We start from the raw sequence: 17388 nt of genomic DNA on the forward strand, positions 1-17388 counted from the left end.
TGTTATTTGAGGTTTTGATGGGGCAAGCTGGTATTTTCTGAAAGAACAAACACATCAGCATCACCCACTTCAGCTATAATCCTTCTTCACTCAGGACGAGGTATAAGTAATGAGACTGAGTGTAAACCGTGGCAGTACTGCCAAGTACCAGGAGAAAAGGCCAGGCTCTTCCAATCCCATAAATACCAAAAGAAGCCCCACAACCTTTGACAACTGCAAAAGTGTTACATGGAAATAAAAACTGAGCTGTTTGTCTGAACAAATCACCACAGTAAAATGTGCTTACAAACAGAAAACTTGATCTGCAGTCAGGAGATGTTATAATATTTTCAGTAACTGGATGCTTCTGCAATTCCAGTGCTACTTTTAATCTGATTTACCGACTGTGTTTTACAAAATGGTCATGGAGAGCCAAAAGGGGCTCTCATCCACCCTGCATGCCTCTGCCAGCATAACAGTGATTGCTGCCTCATTAGGAATTACAAAACACGATGATTGGAAGAAGCCCTTTCACTCTACATGAAAGGAAGGAAGGAAGGAAGGAAAACAGGTGAATTTACCCTGAAATAGTGTTAGGGAGGAAAAAGTATTTCCTTCTCTTTTGAGTTGTTTATAGTTGTAGTGTTTTTATCATAGTACATTTTGTTTTAAATATTGGAAAATGTTATTCCCAGGATGAAGAGAAGCTGAAATACTGAAAAATTCTCTGATCTTGGCCCATCAGTGAAAGCAGCTTGAAATGTCTGCTTCTACTAAATGTTTTGTTTGGGTAACTTCCACTAGGGATTAGGCTTTATTTCCATTAGAATGTCCTTTGAACAGGATTTTATAAAAGCTTAAATGAAATGAGAAAACACTTGGGTCAGAACTTGCTCATAGCAGTGTTTCTTCAGGACTCGATTAGCCTGGGATTGAATGAACTGCATTCTGTCAGCTGACAATCAGGAAATAAAAGTCTGGGCAATTATGTTTTCTTCAGTTCAGTGACCCTTTCACAGCAACTCCAGCAAAGGAGCTTTGTAAGCAAGAATGTGAAGTCATTCACTGAGACATTCACTTTCTCAGAAAAGGACACATTTTCTTGCTGATACATCTACAGGCAGGCATATATAGTACCTCAGAATACAGGCAGTTGAAAGTAAATGTAACAGATTTTGCAGTTTATGGGCCAAGTTTTGTTCACATTTAGACAGGCCTGTACCCTGGTCATATCTATAATTTCACTGAATTTAAAAATTTATAAACAAAATTAAACCTCAAACTGGATCAACAAAAGCATTGTCTGGATCTCTGAACACAGCAGAGAATCAAAAGGCATTTAAAAGTGTTGGAAAAGAAAATCCTCCTCCTTTAGGAATTAATTTTATGGATTAATAAATTCTAAAAACCAAAAATAAAACTGACAGTATGCAAGTATGAAAGAACTTCACCTCTTATCCCACATACTTTAAATCATAATCCAATCTCTGCCTTCTAGGGATTGGTATAAATCCTGCAGTATGAAGCGTGTTACCTCTCCAAACTTTTGTTCATATTATTTATGATGTCTCTTCTGGTATCACTTTTTCTTTCCACAATGAGCTGTGGTCACAGCAGGCCTTAAAAAAACCCTTATACAGAACATTTTCCTGCAGGATGCTCCAGCTGGTTTTCAGCATATGAATGTGACAGAGAACCAAAGCAGTAATCCCTAAAAGAGGGAATTGTGTCAGGAGAAACATGTTGCCAGAGCACAATGTGCTTTCTGACAGCAGTGAAAATTTTAATCATGACAGCAGCAGAGCACATGACTCCATGGTTAGCCCTGGAAATTTGTCCTACAATAAAAAGGTCTCTGTATTTCTTGTAACATTTTTAGCAGGGGAAAAAAAAAGCTACTCCCCTGATTTGCAGTAAATTACAGCTCCAGGCAAAAACTTCAGCAGAAGAGAAACATTTCTGACCATCCACTTTTATCTATACACAAGATACAATCAGTTTCTGTTGCAGAAAGTCTCCAGCACATTCAGTTATAATTTCATCCAAGGTTAACTAACATCCCTCACCCCTCCTCACCCCAAACCTGGTCTTGCTCTGGTACACGCTGGTGATTTTCCACTCTCTGTGCTACACAGTCTCTGATGTTTGTAAGGTGTCTTGGCTACATGGATCAGGATTTTCTAACCAGGCAATCCATTTCTCCATGATGCACCATGCTTAAAATTCTGCCCTCCTCAGAGGAAGTCATGTCTGAAAGTAAACCCTACCTGTTTGTTTCATTTGTTTCAAGGAAGCTAGTTATTAATAAGTTATTCAAATAGCACCCTTTCCCCCACTAGTATTTTTGTCATATTGAGCTGCATTCTCCTCAAAAATCACTGCTTTTTGATTGCATGTAGGGAGAAAAAGAAAAATATTTTATAGAACATGGTGAAGTAAGTGAGGGGCAATTGTTGTTAGACAGAAGCTCTCACCGTGCAGCCTTGTCTTCCCCATCCTTGCCTTTCTCTTCCCTCACCAGCCTTTAGCATGCTCTAGAAATGCAGCTTGCTGTTAAGAAAGCAAACCAAACCCACCCCATTTCAGGTCTTTCTTCCCATCCAATCCTTACACCAGAATCTCTTTCTAGCCCCACTTTCCTCTCTCCTTCAGCACAGCTTCTCTGCTGGACCATGAAATGTTACTACCAGCTGCACCCTTTTTTCCTCATCATTGGTACAGGTGGAAGAAACAAACTCAAAACAAGCCTAACTACTGTCCTAACAGCAAAGATTTTTCACTCTGATGTCCCCAAATCTGCTTCAACTACTGCTTAAACTTCAGTGCTCTGTTTGGACACCCAGATGTGTCTTCTCCAACCATCTGATAAGGCCCACAGGAGCTAGTGAGGAAGATACCTGACCAGCATCCTCAAGTTTTCCTAGATTTGACTGAGTGGCTCACAGGATATGTACACGGTTAAAATAATTTTAACTGTTCTGAGTTCAGAGCCACAATCTTAAGACATAGTTGATTTGTTTATTAAACAGCGTAATGATGTCCTGGGAAACTTTTTAAGTTGCTTATATCCTATGAAGTGACATCACTAAAATGAAACAGCGGGTCACAGTGTCACAGCTGGAAACCTTGAATCCATCATAACAAGACCTTCAAGTTTCCAATTCAAAAGCTCTGGAGAACTCAAGTATTTTTCCCCCTAAGGGTATTATCTGAGCACTCTGCTTTCCATGGTTCATTGTGAACAGGACTTGGTGCTGAGCTATTGATAGGGGATCTCTGGAAACTCTGACTGTGAGAGCACTGTGTGTGGAAAAGCACAGAGCCAGAAGCTGAGGTACAGTCCTTCCAGCCCTGAAGGCAGGGTTACACTGCTGTGAGGTGCCTGTGAGCTTCAGAAGTGTATGAAATACAGGTAAACAGTCCAAGCTGGATGACAGATACATCCAGGCCTACGTAAGGGAGTAGATACAGGCATTATTTGTGCATGCACCAGAGAACAAGACAATCCATGTGAAAAAGATATCCATCAAGGCAGAGCACACACACAGCCATACACACAAATGCAAGAGGTCCCTTATGAGGGAATATCCTATGATCAGCTTTTTCCTGTTTGACCAATGGAATTCAATGTTCTTACATCTCTATGATGTTACAGACAACAGGAGTGATAGAAGAATTAATGCTGAAGTAATTTGGATTGACCTAAGGACTTGAATTTCAAGCCTTCAAATTTATATTCAAGTAATCTTGAACCACAATGCAGACAATTTCTGCAGATGCTTCAGAAATCATCTGTAGGGAAGGAAGTTTCTACTGTCTAGCATCTGTTGTGTAAATAATCTTGTACCTACTGAGGCTGCTGGTGGGGACCATATTTCTGTTAGTAGATTTACTACAAAACTAGCATCTAGCTCATGTGGAAACCCAAATCCAGCAGGATTTTTGTGACCACTCCTTGAAGGTGCAAATTTCCACATTTTCTTACCAACCACAGAGTGGTTAGTTTTTCCCTCAAGCCCTTTTAGTGACTACAGTTCATTTCTAAAATTAATATTTTCTTGAAACTCACTAAGATGCATCTGTACAGGGAGAAAAAAATTAGGTTGCAAACTTTGATAATCAAACAAACAAAACAATTTAGAAAAATCTTCCAAAGATAAACAGAATTTTCTGTATGGCTTAGTGGCCCAGCTAGGATTAATCATCCCAATAAGAAAGATTATTAAGCCTTTTTAAATTACAAGAAAGGCCTGAGAAATTTCAACATGATCTGGAAGAAGAAAATTTAAGTAATGAGTGTTCTTGCCCTCCCATATAAAACACAAAGGATTATTTCTTAAAGATAAAACTCACAAGAATAACTATTTTAGTGTCAATTTTAGTTGCCTGGAGAACAAGGAGTAACCTTATACAATCTCAAGTAAGTCTGATAGAGTCAGCTATCCATTAGCTGTAGCCACTTGTTATTTTTTTAGCACTACAGGTCATGCCCCAGTGAAACAAAAAGGGGCTATGGTGGAAATTGAAGGAGTCCTTCAAAGGTGGAAAAGAAGCATGAAGCAGTGAGGTGGCTCACCCAAGAAATTTTGAACAGAAAGGAAGAATAAAGTCAGATCATTACAACACTAGCAACTGAGGCAGAAAATAGTGATTTCTCCTCTCATCTGTCTGTATCTGAAATACCAGCACCTAGATTCACTATGGACCAGCAGGAAATTTTACCTATAGAAAACTCCAGAAGGAAAATCAGGGAAGCACTCAATTTCTTACTACATAAGGGTAAAATTAATGGAGAAATATTAATATAATTCCTGAAAAACGGGGAAGATATCTCTGTTCAGTATAGTACTGCATTGGGAAAAAAATAAAAGAAAAATTCTGAAAGAAATGTTTTTCAAGAAATATTTTTCAAGAAATGTGCAGCTTTCTGCACCTCTAAAAGAATACAAAATAAATTTTCTTCCCAGAGTTTCATGCTCTTTCACATAATGCATTTAAAGAGAAACAAATAAGTTGTATGGGACAGTGATGAGCCTCTGAACAATCCCTCTTTTCATCAGGATTCAAACTGGCTTTCAAAAGCTGCTTGAGACATGCCTAGCTATTTCTGTTCCACAGCAATACAGTCATGGAAAGTTTTCCATGTACCACAGCAAGGCCACAGAGCAAACAGTTTATCACTGGAGTGTCTGAGCTTGCACGATAAAAAACAAACCGGGAGTAATATATGACAAAACCTTGAAAGCGGAATTTTGGACTCTAATTACCTGGTCAGAAGCTCTTTTGAATGGGCTGTGTGAGATAATAAATTTCTGGTTAGAGAACAAGTCTACTTTGTCTGGACTCTAATCTTGGATTTGTAGCAGATTGTTATCAGTGCTTTCCCCCTGGAATTCAGTTTCTCTGCACAGATTTAAAAGAATGAGTCTTTTTCTCTTCCTTCAAGGCAATAGCATGTAATGTAGCTGCTCCTACTTTTTGCCCATATTTGGGGTGAACAGCAACTGGCTTAATTTTCACTTATGCTTTGGTTTCCTTTGGCTTTCCAGCAAGAAGAGCCTGCAGAATTCCTACACAAGGCCTCCCACTAAGTATTTTTTCTTCTCTTGTTCTTCTGTGCAGATTTTAGTGGGGAGCCATTAGATGCATGCCCTGTATCTTCAGGAGCTGGTGGAAGGGAGCTCAGGGTAGCTCACAGGCAGAAGGTGATGGGGTTTCCTGGTGGGTCTTGAACAGCTGTGTTCAAGAGAAAATGGGAATATTGAGGTCCAGTGGCTCTTGCTGTGCCATACCTCAGAGCTGAGGACCTGCAGAGCCTACAGCTCTACAGCTCTCTGGCACCCCTTGGCTGGTCAGATGCCAGAGCACTGACGTGGGGACAACACCAACGTTACTAAAGAGACATGACTTGGCTGCTCCAAAGGTAAAGTGATTTAAAAATATGGGGGAAAATGAGGATCAGGACTCACTTTGTATTTTTATACAAATCCAGAAGAAAACACAGAAAGGAAGGATGACTTGACCCACCTTAGGGTGGGGTGACTCAAGACAACTACAGAGCTTGACAAGACACTTGAAGGTCATCTTGTCCAGCCTCCCTGCAGTGACCAGGGACATCTTCAAGGCCTGGCCTTGAATGTTGCCAAGGACGGGGCATCTACCACCTCTTTGGGCAACCTGTTCCAGCCCCATCCATCAGCTCTCTTCCAGTGTTTTACCACTCTCGCTGTAAAAAAAACTTCTTTAAAAATACTTTTTTAAACTTCTATAAAATAACAATGGCCTCTTGTCTTTGTGAGCTTCATTAAAGTCTACCCATGTCTTCCCCTTGTTTTGATCTAAACCAATCTCACAGAAATACTAAAAGAGGGTCCCCTTGACCCTTCTGTGATCATGTTATCACAAATGTAAGACTTCTCCAAAAGAGCAGATGTGCCAAACCAGCCCAAGGATGCTGAGCTGAATGGAAAGTACACACTGATCAAATATTTGCTATTGCTGATGGAGAGGGAGCTGAGAGGTGCCATTTCCATGACATTTTGTTCTTGTAAAGCCAAGAACTCCTCTATAACTTTGAATGTGCTTTGAAATTGTTAGTCTCACACCAGAAGCAAATGGAGACATTTGGATAAGATGCAATTATTTATTCTCAATCCACAGTATCACACATAAATCACTCCTATTAGGAGATACCATTAATAAATAAGTCCTCATGATGAGTGGGAGAAAAAACTGATCATATCAAAAGAATTTACAGCTTAAGAGCAGGGTGACATAGCAACTCCATGCAAGGTTATCTTGCTCTGTCCTGTTGTAATAGGCACATGTGCTTAGATGAAAGTTTATTTTAAAAACCATACTCATATTCCAAAAGTCAGCGAATAGTAGTCTACAAATATGAGGTGTTTCCATACCATCCATTAGCCAGAGCTCCAGCTCCTGATTCTTATAAAGTGCTTATAAATAGCACTTTATAAGAATCAGGGAATTAAAACATTTTTACCACTTCTACCCTGCACTGGGTCATTTCTCATTAAATGTGAATTCTCATGGAAGTTGCTAATACAGGTGTGGCCTGGAGTACAGATTGCTTGGACTTGAGTAGAAAGAAATCAGGAACAAAAAATTGTTTGCCAAGCTCAAGAAGGAAACAGTGAAAAGACTCAAAAAACACAGCTGAAAAGTTCAGGACAAGAGACAAAAATAATTTCAGCTGCCGATTTTATGGCAGAACAGAAGTCCTATTTGTCTCTTTTAAAAATGCTTCTGAAGCAGCTGCCTTCAGCCTCCTTTCTGATCCTTTGCAACCCTACTGGGATTCATTTGGCATGTATACATACCACTTTTATCAAAGTACCTCAATTCTGTCTAGTTATTTTCTTTTGGAAAAGTGCAAGAGCACTACCTATCCTAAATTTTGTCTAATAATATATTGTCTGGTCTAATTTGAGAACTTTCCAAGTGATTTAAAACAATAGCAAGAGTTGTCATGAGGAGAAATCAGTGCATTTAGTAAACAGTCTTGTTTTTTCTGTTAAGGAAGAAGTTCTATGAAGGAGAGGGAAAAAGGCCAAAAAAACCCCAAATAGGAGCAACAGCAATGAAAAGCAACACCAAAGCCTCCCTGAAAAGCAGAGAAACCCCAGGGGACCATAAAAATAAAATTTAAAAATTAATTCACCACTGACCCTAAGATATTTCACCTGCAGCCTATGGGATCTATATGTTGCTTAAAATATGGTTCGGTTTGTGATATATGCAGAATTGTTACCACACAGAAAAGGAAGTCAGGCTTTTTGGAGTGACTTTACACAGCTGTTTCACTCCACACTCCTGTGCCTTCATATCTCTGCAGAGACACATAATTTCTCACAAAGCAATTTTAAAATTGCTGTTAAGGAAAGGCAAGTCCTATGTCATTATTTCCCTGAATCAAAGTCCCTCACAAAATAGGGAATTACATAAAATTGCTTTCGTTTTGCAAAACAGGGGAATGACAAGACAGCCACAAGAGAAAGATTTTTAGATCACAGCTTAATTGCAGATGCTGCATAATTCTCACAGCATCCTAGCCCACCTCCATCAGGTGAACATCAGAGTTTTTTAGAAGAGCTTGTAGCAGTCCATGCACCTCTCATTAGAGCATCACAAAATTGCAATAAAAGTAAAAACAAATGAACAAATAACCTGTCATTTGATAGATACATTGAAGTAATTCTCCTGTATTAACCCAACCTCACACCACAGAGCATCCATTTTTCTTCAACATCTTCTAAACAAGTCTTTACATTTATCCAAGCTCATGCATATAGTATTTAGTAATTTCCAATAACATTAGTTTTAAATGTGACCATTAACTTCTGGAGAGTTCTTTAAAATGCAGATTAGAAAATCCCTACTTTCTGTCATTTTGTGGTTGCTATGTTTAAAGAATCTTCCCTCTGGGAAGTTGTTGTGGTCAGAAAGCTTCATCACAAATGCACTGTACTACATTTGCTGTAAAAACAAGTGAGTGCCTTCTCCATTTCCTTTTCAAAAACCATGGTTTATGATGGTTTAATTAATGCCTCTTAGCTTGAGAATTCAAGAATTTAAAAAGCAATTTGCAAATGCTTTATTGCCACAACTTAAAGCCATGGTCATTGGCACAGAGCGCTATGTGCTCATTGCATATTCCTATGTGGGTTCATGTCTGACTGTGCCATGTACCAGCTTCTTTTTCTTCCCTACAATGGTCCCATAAGATGCAGATATTTAGAATTTTAAAATTGTGTAAAAAGACCAAAGACTGCACTACTCTAATTATAAGATCCTGGAGGTCTAAGTAAAACAAAGGCAATTTGAGCTGTACCATGAATAAAAGACAGCTGTTCAAAACTAATGCTGAGACAGCTTTGATATTTTTGAAAGATGATCTATAGAATAATTTAGAGTGGTAAAAAACCCATGAGAATTGCATAGGCAAAGCTCAAAAAATATGAAGGAGATAATTCAGTGTTTAAAAGTGAGAAACAAAAACCCCTCAACATTTAATGCAACTCTACAGTCTGGTAGAAAAATTTCTGAAGGGCTAGATGAAGCCTATCGCTTTTGTAGTCTCCCAAGAATCAGAAGTATTTGGCAGATGCTTGAAACAGGAGAGAAATAAATTTTATTTAGGCCTCAAACATTATTTATAAAAAGTCATCTCATGGTAGTCATCCATGAAAACCTTGTACTATCACATCTATAAACAAATATTTTAAGACATTTTAATATTTTAAGCTTTAGAGTTTTAGAGTTGTCTGAACCATCTATATTTCTGTCTGTGAGATATATATATATATATGTATGTATGTATGTACGGGCGTGTGTCTAGGTATATATGTATTTATAAAAAATTGTTTGCCTTTAAAATTTGTTTCCCATAAATCAAAACAGCTTCATCGTTGCACTACATTGTTCGGTTTAAGCACTTATCTCTAGGGCACTGAAAAAGTATTTTTGTGGGTTTGGGAAAGCTGAAAATATTTTCACTTTAAAAATCCCATAGTGCAGAAAAGCAATATTCCAGCAATCAAAAGCATGGCATGTTCTCCCAGCATCATTCACTGTAGCTAAGCCCTCAAAGAAGCAGTTCTAGTGCATGAATGCCAGTGGTAGTGTGTTCTAGAAAGAGGAAAAATAACCTGTGAAAAAGTAAATAGGTGCTGTTTAAAACAAGCTGTGCACAGGTACCACTCACAGACAGGCAGCCAGCATTACACCTTACTCCAGATGCAGTTTAGGTTTCGTCCTGGTGAACAAGAGCTTTTCCATTAGATATTCCCAGCCTAAAAAACAAAAACTAAATCAGGGCCTTATATAAAAAGTTGTCTGTCCTTGGCTAAGTTAAATCTCTTTCAGGGACCCCATCCTAAGAGCACCCTGCCCCGTTTACTCCCACTGTGGAGGGATGTGCTGCCTGGGATGTGGGATGAGGCTTCCTGCAGGATGTTTGCCACCTTTGCCAGTCACTGGAAAGGGTGGGATTTTTGACAGCAGTTTTGCAGACCATATCAGGGTTGGCTAGTCAAATGCTTAGCATTTGAATGAATCCCAGCTTCTGGCCCAGTCTCAGCAATATCATTTGATATACAGCAGAGCAGGACAACAGCACCTGAAGCTTCTTACTGTAAACCATATACCAAGAAACACACTACAGGCATTTAGTAGCCATATAAGGAGCAACCCTGGCACTGATCTGCCATTCTCCTTTGTCTCCCTCACCTCACACTGATGCAGCACAGCTTCTGCCTGTGCAGACTTCCACTGACTTTTGGGTTGCACAACTTTGTGTCTGAAAGCAGGAATAGATGAACTCAGTAACTCAATGACCAATTCTACAGTTGACAACAACAAAAACAACAGCAAGCCCCACATCTGTGCTTTTTCTCATCTCTGGTACATTTTTGCCCCACATCCCCAAAATCAGAGGGTTCATGGCAAGGGCTATTTTCTAACTGCTCCACTCCCCAGTTCTCACCAGGGCATACTTCCTACATCCCCACATCTCCCCATCATAGCAGAATGGCTCCAGATTGAGACCAGCTTAGCTGAAGATGTCTTTATGCACCTCCTCCCATTCCAACCTGTCCAAACAGGTCCTGAGAAGCTCATTCCTCTGCTCAGCTTTTATGTGAGAGCAGAGGTAGCTTTGCAAAGCAGCCTGCACAGCATCTGCAGGAAAGCATGGTAGGTAGCTTTGCAAAGCAGCCTCAACTAGGATGAATCCTAGCTAGCCTGCACAGCATCTGCAGGAAAGCATGGGTGATAGACATGACTGGTGCTTCCAAAGAAATATTTTCATTCCTGAAGGTCCAGAGAGGGACAGAGGGACTGTCCTGGCAAGGGGCAGCAGAAGTCCCTGTCAGGTTTACAGGGTCTCTTACAAGCAAATAAGTGTGCAATGAGCAGGAGTCAAAGTACAAATCACAACTGAGCCCATGAATATTTCTAGCTTCAGGTATCAGATATCCAGCCTCAGGCCAGGCAGTAAAAGACCCTCTGAGCTCTATCATCTCAGATCAATCACCTCTGGAAATGACCAAACCAGTAATGCCAGCACATCTCTAAGGGCCAGCCCAGGAAAGGTTAATGTTGCTCAGAGAGGAAAAGAGCAGTATTCCTATCTTCATCCATTCAGGGCATTTGTATTGGCAAAGACATTGTGTAATTCCCAGGGAAAAGGAGATTGTCATTCTCAGGAACACTTCACAATAAGAAGAGCCTCTGTTCTATTCTCAGGGTGAATGTTATTGAGGAGGACACAAATGAATGAAACCTGGCCATGAACTAAAAAATATAAAATAATGTTTTTGCCTATTTCAGAGGAAAGACATATTTGCAGCTTTACTTGCATTTTTAAACAAGCAGACAAAGGATTTTTATCTCCTATATAGAGACAGACATGGAAGAATTTGTTTATTTTAACTGCAAAATTTTATAGATGGTCTGAAGTTGGGGGAAGCATTTTAACCAGCTGAAGCTTGAGCTACTTTAGGGCTGGGAAAATACTTTATCTTCCATGTTTCATTTGGATGGCTTTATAAAAGGACAGAAAGGTCCAGTTTTGCTTGTAAGCGTCACAGCAGCAGGAAACAATTTTACTTCCCCGAGCTGTCATGCCCATTGACCAGTCTCCATACTCATGTATTTATAAACCTTGTTGTCCATTTTCTCTCCAGAGTCAGATATCGCCAAGCTGTGGTAAAGTTCCTCTATGTTTTTGTGTGCCCCGAAAGATGCTCTTTCTGCTTCCAGAAAGACCTTCCAGACCTTACCTGGCCATATGCATGTTCTGTTCTGGCTCCAGCAGAGTCACAAGGTGCATGTGAGCAAACCTGCTTCTTATCTGCTGAGGTGTCTGCTTCTGAGATCTGATATCCTTCAGATGCTTGTGCTGTCTTAATGAACCATTGCCAGCAATATCACTGAGAGGTTCTGTTATTTCTTCCTTCCATCATGCTTGCATACTTTTCTTTCAAGTCTCCTTGTCTTCTCAAACTTGACAGCCTTACACACAATTTCAGTGCGTAACATCATTAATAAAGTAAATTATCCAGTGAAAGCAAACCTCACCTATATTATTCAATTGCAGCGGAGAGCAAAGCAGCACATCTTTCCTTAACTGTGGTCAATACCTGATAATGCTGGATATTTTTAAGAAGTCAAGAGATGGGCACCGTATCTTCCTTTGAATTTAACAGCAAATACTAAAAACGAAAAGCTGCTCATCTGTACATAGGTGAAGGGATTTTTTTTTTTATTTTTGCATTCATATTTTCTTTGGATCCTCTTGTTTTCTGAATCCTACAGTCCAAAAAAACACTGTAGGGTCTTCTGCCTCTGCTGAAAAATGAGATAAATATGATTGGACCATGTATTTAGGATAATTCAGATGTTGCTACCAGTTTATTAAATCTGCTGGAATTAAAAGTGGCTGCCAGACATCAGTCTTCTCTTTTGTTTTGTGTGTTAGTTGTGGCAGAGATTTCATAAGCCACATGAACTTGAGACCATACAGCTTTACCAGGTGAAAAGAAACCTGAGGGGGAAAAGCTCCTTACAGCCTTTAGTTGCAGATTCCTGTGTGCATCTGTGCTTCCTTCTAAAAGGTCAAAATCATGGCACTGAAGAAAAGAATAGGCATCTCTTGACTAAGCCTTTACCCTCTCACCTCCAGTTCCCATCTCTTTCAAAGTAGCTAATTCTGAGCTTACATAGGGATATTTGAAATAGCATTAAAGTGCTGGGAAGGGCCTCCTTTGAAGGAATGCAGGGATAGCTGTGCATGATTTGATGAAAATTAAAGAACACATGCAATTCTTGGAGCTACCATAAAATTTTGGGCCAGAGGACGTGGCTCTGAATCCATACAAGGGAATACAAAGGCAACAAAAATATTTAGGATGCCAGTATACCAATCAAGACATATTTTAGGTCTTTTATTCTTTTCATTATCTCTTCTTTTGGCAGTACCTCTGGTCCCTGCTGCTCCAATAGCAGCATGTGTGGGGTGAGGATGTTTAAGCTCTCTCCACAGATGATGTTTATGTCTTTCAGACCATCCACTTCATCTGCCCAGCCCACACAACTGACACAAGAGATTGCGACATATGCTAAAACCTTACCCCATAACCCACACCCACTTATGCAGGAAAAAAATGACACTTGCAGGTTTTTTAAGTGCTGCTCCTCCTCTGTCCACACCATGGGGTAAAATTTATGATGCAATCTATATTTGATTGTAATTTATTCATTAAGCCTCTCCACAACCACTTTTATAAAAATGCAGGGTTGATCAGACACCAGGTGGATTTGCTTGGACACAGAAGGCAAATGCAGAGGCAGCACAGTGCTATTTTCTACTGTAGAGTTTCCTCAGGAGATAAAAGTAGGAAGCACTGGAACATGCTATTGGAAGTTTTGTGGAGTTGATAATACAGAAAGTAATGCATGCACTTTTTCTCCTCTTATTACCACGTCTTTAAGGTTTTGTGGGAATGAATTGCTTCCTATCATGTATTATTATATAATCAGTAATATTTTCCCCAGTTTACTTATAGAATCATAGAATACCCTGAGTTGGAAGGGACCCACAAGGATCACTGTAGTCCAGCTCCTGGCCCTGCTAAGGACAGACCCACGAGTTACACCATGTACCTGAGAGCATTGTCCAAATGCTTCTTGAACTCTGTCATCCCACGAGTTACACCATGTACCTAAGAGCATTGTCCAAATGCTTCTTGAACTCTGTCAGATGTGACCACTTCCCTGTGGAACTTCTTCCAGTGCCTAAACACCCTTTTTTTGTCTGGTCTTGTTTTGAAAATTCAGCTAAGTTCTTTTTCTTGCTCAGAACAATAAAATGCACACCATACTTTAGTAACAGTTACCTGTGCCATGGTATACAAAGGAAATGGTCCCGAGGAACTGAACAAATTGTTTTCACCCTACTTTTCCCACCTTTTACATCCCACACATTTCCAAAATACATAGTTTTAGAACTTTTTTTAATCATTGTTTACTGTCCTGAGGTTGGATGGTGCCATTCCCAAAACTGTAAACTGACCTGACATATGACCAACATTCCTAATGCTGCTGCTGCTGCACTGGGAAAAAAAAGATTCCCCACAAACCACCTACACACACAAAAATTCCTGATGGAGAAGGGGCAAAGCACTGAGTTGGGAATGGATAAAGGTCAGACACACAGCACATAAGTACTCACAAAACCATTTGTGGTTTTGTGGTGTAAAAGTAACATGACTTTTTTATCAAATTATGGTACTCTGATGCAGTCATAGCTTTAGAGATTATTCCACTTCTTGACTCAGAGCTCACAAATGGCCGGAAAAACAACTTCTAAAGGAATAAGCAAGCTCAATGATAACTTCCTTAGTAGTGGATGAAAACTACTTGAGCAATCTGAGACACACAGTGTCTCAACCACAAGACTGTCACCAAATGTTATTTCTTGTCACCCTGTGACTCACTTAAGAGGCAGCTGTTAAAACCATGAAGATTTCATTGCTCTTTTTTCCTATGAATCTTGGATCCAACTGCTGAGAACTTGGATGACATAGAAGCTAATGATGAGTGGTTTATAGAATCAGACTACTTCAGAAGTATAAACTAATGCTAACTTCCTCTGTTCAAAGTCTTTACAATAAAAGTTTTAATTTGAGTCTCACTAAAACTAGAGTTGCTCCATAAGTAGAAGAGACTGAGCACACCAGCCACTTGCTGTATGTGGGACAGGCAATATTAGTGTCCAGTTTCCAAAATATGCTGCATTTCATACCTTGTTCTTCTGCAGTGCAAAGAGGAACAGGATGGGGATTTTGTAGTTTGGTTGGTTTTTTTTCCTGACAATGTTTTGACAGAGGAGAAAGCCCCTGCAGAAATGTGAGGATGTACACAATCTCAGGAAATAATATTCAGGCAATTGAATTCTTGAGGGTGGACAGACTGCTGAGCCAAGTCATCCTGAGGGACATTACTCTCACCAAAAAGTGGTATACGAAGAAGTTACTTGCATCACTCTGAAATTGACTTCTTGAGGATGGACAGACTGCTAGATGCTGAGCCAAGTCATCCTGAGGGACATTGCTCTCACCAAAAAGTGGTATACGAAGAAGTTACTTGCATCACTCTGAGAGAACTTGTTCTTGGAGGTAACAAAATCAGATAAAACTCTTTGCAAAAAAGAACGGCTGCAAATGCTGTCTATGATGAGAACAGGGCAGGAAACTCACTGGACTGGAGGCTTTACTTGCTCTTTTTCAAGTCTGGTAAATTGCACAGAAATGTGCATGAGAAGAGCAGGTAAACACCAAATGAAAGAAATGTTCTTTATGTCTGGTCCAGACAAGAGCTGAGGCCAAAGTCAACACAAAGAGGTAGCTTTAGTCATAAAACTCCTCAGTCATCTTGATGGCCTGGGTTTTTTTCCTCCTTCCTTAGGAATGTCGTAATTACATGCAACAAAGAAAGATTTAATACAGTTTGCTTAAATATTAACTACCTGTGATTTGAGGAGAAACCACAGACTTTGCATAAATATTCTGCTATTATATGCCAATGAATGACACATGTCCCCTCTTCTGAAAGGGCATCATGCTTAGCACTTCTCAGCAGTATGCAGAAAGTCATGGTTACTAGGTTGATGGGAAGAATTGCTTTCCACAGATATCAAGGAGGGAATCAGAAAATTATGGTTGCACGATAGGCTAAAATATAATATAATGGACAAAATCTGTGAAAAAGAAAACACAATATCTGGAACAAGAGCACTAAAGTGTCTGTGGGAAAAAAAGATTGCAGAGTATATGCAGTGTGCATTGGAAATAATGAAACCTCCATAAAAAGAGATATCTCACCTAAATGTCCTTGGGAAAGAAAAACTAATGAATTTAAAATCTTTACTGAAAATCAGGAGGAGACATTTGAAACAATATTTGTGCTACACAATTATCTCTGTGATTTTCAAACTGCTGTAAGAGTTTATTCATTCCTGTTCTTACGAAACATGAAAGTGCATAATTGGAGGGGTTTTTTTTAATATGACCTGCTTTGGAATTGCTTGAGTGCTCATTTAGAGTACCAGTTCAGAGTCCTTTACCCTCCATTCAAATCCAGCTCTGGTGTGGCAGAGGCTGTAATGAACACAGAGAATTTGCTCAGCCAAGGACTGGACCAGCTGCTGCCCAACCACACCTCTTCATTTTGCTCTCTGACTCTGGATATAGAGGTGTGACCCGAGCATGGGCAGCATCTTCACTACCAACACACTGATAAGCCTCTTAGAAATTAAAACAACCCTTCCAGAGTTACCATCATTTACACAAGAATGAGTGGGTGAAGGAGTCCACAGGGAGCCACGGGAACAGGTATCACAATACAATTCTGTTCCTCATTCCTTGGGCTGCATCTTTTGTGGAGCTTAATGCTGCCTGAACCTGGAATAAAGCAGCTTAAAGACTACCATATTATGGTGGCTAATCATAACTATAGAAATGCTATTAATGAGTGTTATTTAACTGCTGCATTCATTATATAACCACATTATTGTATGCTTGGATTTTCACTTATGTCCTTGTTGTTTCAATACCATGACTCAGTGTAGAATAATTCTTAGTATATTTTCCAACTTCTTTGTGGTCTCTCCTATTGATGCATGCAGTACAAGACAGGAAAAAGACAGCATAAAACAGTTCAGATCCTGTCACTGTATGTAGACCTGAAAGTCAAATATTTGGACATTGTTGTATCCAGCATTGCTCACTGATGGGAACCATTGTGCTAAGTGTTTGGCCCTGGTCTTGTACATTGGAGCTGTGCTAGCAGCTTTGTGAGCTATCAGGACTGAAATGACCTAATTATTCCTCTTCCGGCCTTTTTACTGGTGCTGTAGTGTTTCCAGATGTAAGAGCAACATGAATGCAGGATATGGTGCACTTCTTGCAAAGGATTTGACTCAGGCTCCCTTATCCAAACAATACCCTGAGCAAGTACTACTTCTCCTGAGTAATTAGCCCCTCTCCTAGACCATGGTGCTCATCAGCTGGTGTGGCTCCATGCTCTGTTCTCACCAGCTTTATGGTAAGTGCTTGCAGTGTTCAAAAGGCTGGGCTGGGAGCATGAGGGGCAGAGCACACACAACTTGACATGGGCATGAGCTTTACCATCTATAGAAGATCTTTGGATGCTCCAGAGGCTGAGAATAGCAGATGTAAAACATTCCTGGATCTCTGATTTTTAGTTAAATACTTAATCATGTCATTTAACGTTTTCTATTCCAAGATTTTCCCAGTGGTGAACTTTTCCAATTGGGTCAGCACACCTTGTAATCCCATATCTTCAGATATCCCACAAGCATGTGTATTT

The 17388-nt window shown here is 39.8% G+C and overlaps 1 protein-coding gene across 1 annotated transcript in view; it reads right to left on the reverse strand.

The window, feature by feature from the left end:
- Positions 1 to 13700, reverse strand: part of SAYSD1 (SAYSVFN motif domain containing 1) — a 40707-nt gene extending 27007 nt beyond the window's left edge. The window contains exons 1-2 of the mRNA XM_039697689.1: positions 13663 to 13700; positions 12979 to 13093 (exon numbers count right to left, since the gene is read on the reverse strand). Of these exons, the coding sequence (XP_039553623.1) occupies positions 12979 to 13093; positions 13663 to 13700 (153 nt within the window). The remainder of the gene's footprint in view (positions 1 to 12978; positions 13094 to 13662) is intronic.
- Between the last annotated feature and the right edge of the window lie 3688 nt (positions 13701 to 17388).

This window comes from Passer montanus, unplaced genomic scaffold (assembly GCF_014805655.1).
Source record: "Passer montanus isolate IOZ18808 unplaced genomic scaffold, ASM1480565v1 scaffold12, whole genome shotgun sequence".
NCBI lineage: Eukaryota > Metazoa > Chordata > Aves > Passeriformes > Passeridae > Passer > Passer montanus.